This window comes from Lactuca virosa, chromosome 7 (assembly GCF_052849685.1).
Source record: "Lactuca virosa cultivar CGN04683 chromosome 7, Lactuca_virosa_CGN04683_v6, whole genome shotgun sequence".
NCBI classification, from domain to species: Eukaryota; Viridiplantae; Streptophyta; class Magnoliopsida; order Asterales; family Asteraceae; genus Lactuca; species Lactuca virosa.
In genome coordinates, this window is record NC_136432.1 from 24212146 (window position 1) to 24217349 (window position 5204).

General features: G+C 38.1%; 1 protein-coding gene across 1 annotated transcript; it reads right to left on the reverse strand.

Moving 5' to 3' along the window:
• Window positions 1-229: 229 nt before the first annotated feature.
• Window positions 230-3351, reverse strand: LOC145124302 (oligopeptide transporter 3-like). The gene is made up of 5 exons (XM_079059587.1): window positions 2735-3351; window positions 2545-2642; window positions 1619-2188; window positions 1100-1538; window positions 230-1012 (listed from the first exon to the last, which is right to left on the reverse strand). The coding sequence occupies exons 1-5, from the start codon at window positions 3221-3223 to the stop codon at window positions 398-400; spliced, it is 2211 nt and encodes a 736-aa protein (XP_078915713.1). The 5' UTR covers window positions 3224-3351; the 3' UTR covers window positions 230-397.
• Between the last annotated feature and the right edge of the window lie 1853 nt (window positions 3352-5204).

The window sequence follows — 5204 nt, forward strand, 5'->3', positions numbered from 1 at the left end:
TTTTAAAAAGGTTCTAATATTCTATACCAAGAAAGTTTGTATTACACATGCAAACAATGTTCCAATAGTTTTTTAAGGGTTAAATACTTATATTGGTAAGGAACTATGCCCCAAGTTAAATATATGTGACAGTGGTGCTATACAAACAATGCACAGAGGGCTTTTTAGTAACTTCATGTAACTCATACAGTCATACTCGATCCTCTTAGTAGGTTTTTTTAAGCACTGATTAATGAAATGTTGGAGCAACATATTTCTACTAATGGAACATATACACTAATGAACACCAAATGGTTAGACCACATCCATCTAACAAAATCTATGAGTAACCAAGGGCTCTACTACACATTACACAGTATATAGCCCATACCTCTTATTTAAAATTACAATCTTACCCCTAGAAAATTGGGCATCCAGTAACATTAATCCCTTTGGCTATAGGACAAGTTGCCAAAGGACAGTGATCTGGTTTGGATCCCCACCATTTCAAATTAACACCTTCGTTCTGAAGAGCAAAAAACAGCACCACACCCATGAAAGCTGTCCCAGCATCTAAAGCCGCCGAAAGGACATAATTGTACTTCTGCCACCATTGTTTCCGGTACTTAAACACAAAGTAGTTAAAGATCATCCCTGTCACAAGCCAACTTGCAATGTTTGTAGGAGTTGCAGGTGGCATGCCAGCAAAACCATAGGAGATAACAGGGATGTTGATCAACGGAATCCATTTCTTCTCAGGGAAAATCTTGCTCAAAATCCAAACGGGAACAGGCAAGAATGCTCCGACGAGGAATAGCCATACCAGGTTTCTGTATAAACCTCCAGGTCCGAACAGTCGTTGTGGTCCGATCAGTCCCCATATCACCGAAGCATCAAAAGTAACCCTGAACTTCGGGCACGTCCATGGGCTTTCGGGATGAAGACCTTCAATGTCACATATGTTCTCGACGTTCTCCAACATCCACCATGATGTTGCTAGATTCACCGTCCCTGCAACTAGCGTTCCCACCAACTGGCAGTTTCGATAATAGAATTAGGGTTTCGATTTTCGAATATCGATTGATTTGTTAATTAATAGTAACATGGAAACATCATATACCTGAGCTGTGAACATGGATCTAGGTGGGATTTTCATGTAGTGTCCGAGTTTAAGATCAGATAGAAACGAAAGAGCGTGAATGGTACTGATTCGCCCGTAGATTTTGAACAGAAGATTTGCGATTGGTTTTCCGGGTAACACATAACCGATTATGAACTGTGCGATGATGTCATATCCAGGTTGCTGGTTTGTGGTTGCTTGAATGACTCCAATGGGGAGAGTAACAATCCAAGCCAAGAAGAAAGCGAAGAGAAAGCCCCACCATGGGAGCTGAACATCTTCTTGCCAGACAAAACACATTATTAGCGATAAAGCAATGCTCCCGATCAACAACACCAGATACCACCATTGAGGAACTTGTTTGTAAGTCTTCATTAGTTTCGAATGGATATCAAGCTTCACATTATGTGCTGCAGATCTACTCTGCTTCCATATATCCCTACAAGGTATCGATCATTGTATCAGGATTCAGAGACCAGGGCCTGTTATGTTTTAATTAAACGAAGAACGGTTGCTTACCCGCCATGAAAAAGCGCGACATGGGTGAGGGTGGCTGTGAATCTCGCGAATCCAGATCCAATTGAAAGTGCAAAGAGGGGACTCAAGTAGAGCTTACTGTAACTCTGATATGCAGCAATGTTGAGGTCGAATTGTGGGGTTAAGATTCTGGTGGTGTCGTATTTATGTCCGGTGGATGTGAAGAGCTGATTGGAGAAGATGGGAAATTTTTGTGCGTCAAATGTGTTGAATTTCCAGTAACAAAGTGGGACGATGATGTAAACGAACATGATGAAACCAGCTCCGACATTGATAATGGAAGTCCATGGAGTAACTAGTGGGCTTCCATGGTAAGCTGAAATTCCCGCCCAATCGAGGGTGAAAGCGCCGACGCCTAGCCCATGGTAACCGGAGCCGATCTGCTGTGCTGTTATACTGTTCGGAAAAACCCAACATACCCATGAGAAGAAGGTCAAGATCGGAAAAAGATAGCCGGGAAATGCGTAATATGCAAAGCTTGCAACCAAGAAGATCATGAAGAATCTCATTCGTGTCATTCCCTGTGCTTTCGTCTCCTTCTCGTGTAGGGCTCTGAAACAAAACAGGAGAATCAATTGAACAGATTTCGAATAGAAATGATTCTGTTTGATTTCACTTTTGAAAAGAGTTCGACATTCTCCAATAAAACAGTCGTCAACTCGTCATGGAATATGGAACAACATTTTTTTTTCTCAATCTCATGGAACACTTGATATTCTTGATGCCATCATTAAAGTGAAGAACATTAAAAAGTTAAGAGCATAAAAAGTAGTCATACTTTATGAGGAAATAAGTCCGATTCTTGAAATGTATATTTAGCAAACAAAGTTTGAAATTTGAAACATCAGGTTTTAATCGATTGTTAAAAGTAATAATAATTAAATTGGATGAACAGATTGAAAACATACCTGAAGAGAGACACCTGAGCAAGGTTCGCCGGCCACCACATTTCCACCGGATCAACCAAGTACCTCCTCAACATTCCGGCCCATCCATATCCCACAATCTGAACAAGGACAGACGAATCGATTAAATTCTTATTTGAAATTAGAAGAATTAAAGAAAACCCATGAAGATTAATTAATTAATTAATTATACCTGAGTAGTCAAGACAATAATCAAACCACAGAGGAAATTCAAGCTCTGTCGATAATAAGCTTTCATAACAGTAATGGCTCCGATGGAGTACGCATCCCCTCCTCCCATTGAAACGCCGCAGTTGGCGAACACCGTGATAATCACATGCTCCTTCATGTTAAACGGACCCGGGTTCAGGCTAAAGCTACGACCCAACAACCGATACTCCTTCGTCGGCAAGGTGGCGGCCATGAATTTTCCGATCGGCAAAACAGCAATTTGCATGAGGATGGCGGAGATGGTTAGCGGCTGAGTTCGGTATATGAAGAAAGTGTTTAGAAAAATCAAAACGGTGCATGAGGCAACTCCGAGTGTCCATGCCCGGAATGTCAGCACCGGTAGCGACGGGTCATCGGTTTCAGGCACCACCAGCGCCACCTCTTCCACCGTACACTCCGGTGGTAAAGGGTGACCATTTTGTTTGTGGTCGGCGTCGGCTTTTGAAGCCATTATATATGTAGAAAGACGAAAGTAGAAAGCTCACTTAGTTTGAGAAATGGGGTCTGATAGTCTTCCTATAGTACATTAGTACATGGGTAATGGGTTTATATACAGGTGTTCGAACTAATAAGCAACTCATAAAAAGCCCCTCATTCTTTTCTATATATATAGACACAAACATATATTTATGGGTTTTACACAAAGCTTTATATTCTATATACGTAATATTATTCATTCAATAGATTAATTTACTTTTTAGAGAACATAAATTATACTCCTTTATATTACATTTTTTTTTACACTTTTTCAAATGTAGGTCAAATGCTTACAGTAATGAAGTATTTTAGTCTAATTATCATATTAGATGGTATATGTAATTATGTACCTTTATATTCATTTAAGGTAATGTGTAATTTTTTTTCCTTTTTAAAATGACTAGGTAATTATATTATTATTTTTTTGTAAATAGAACATAACAAATAAATTACTTGAAATTGAGGAATATATAACGTATTGTTATCTTGTATAGAAGATATATATTAAGTAAAATAAACATTGATCTAAGATATATTGCTTTTGGCATATATATATATATATATATATATATATATATATATATATATATATATATATATATATATATATATATATATATATATATATAATACGACATATAGCAATGGTTTATGTATAATTTGAAGGCTGTCAGTTGAATATATATATATATATATATATATATATATATATATATATATATATATATATATATATATATATATATATATATATACCCAAAGACGTTAATTAATTGTGACCATTGAAAATGATTAATCTTTTTTCTTTATTGGGTATTTACATTTACTTGTATTAAATATAATGTGATTTTACATTTATTATATTTTATATTATATTATTACACTGGTGGGGGTTGAGTTGTTGCTTTTAACTTTTGGAAGGGCTGTGAATATCACACGCCATAACAAGGCCTGCCACACTCTGTCACAAAACTGCACATGTGGCAAGTGTCTTTTTTCCCCCACGTAGGATCTCAAATGCCAGGTCAACTACGCGTACCCCGGGAGTCCGTGCAAAACCTCATTAAATCCACTGACACTATTATTTCGAAATTTCAATCACTATATTACCACCAATATAACTTAACTTACAGTTTTGGTCCTTGTGGTGATCCTTAATCTCCACATTTTGTTAACCTTGAGAAAATTGATTTGGCATGTCATTGTGGTTTCCAAAATTTTCAACGGAGGTCCCTTAGGCTAACTCCGTTGTGTATTAACCGTTATGTCCAAATTAAAAGACCAATATGCCCCTCATTTAACTTTTCTGTTTTTCTATTATTTTTCTAAACTAAAAGGACCTTTTTTATAAATGATCGCAATTAGCTCACCACTATCACCATCACCACCAACATTAATCACCATCATCCCGCACCAACATCACCACCACCAATCACCAACATACACCAATCACCACCATCGAAGGGGAAAGAATCAGGGCATCAGCATCGAAGGTAAAGATAGAAGACATCAGAAGTAAGGGCAGAAGGGTTCCATGTGTCGTGCGGGAGGCATGGACGGACGCATGATTTCGTAGAAGGTGTTGTTGGTGGCACATTTTTTATTACGCAGTGGCACATATTTTTTTACGTAGTGGCACAATAGTAGAAAAATCAAAAAAATCGAAAATTCTTGTACTGCGTACACACAGATCATGTGTTGTCTGTGTCACTATTGGACACCAAGCAAAACCGCCCCTGGTAGGAGGTGAAGGGAGGAGACGTTGGAGGATAAAATAGGGTGGAAGATGAGAGAGGTGGTGGAGGAAAGACAGATCAAGGAAGAAATGATAGATGTAAAAGGCAGACGATTAGGCCATTGATTACCAATATAGAAAGCAGTGAAAGAGAGAGATTCCTCATGGTGGAGTAGAGGAGGTGAGAGAGACATCAATGGAGGCTGCAACATTTTTAGGT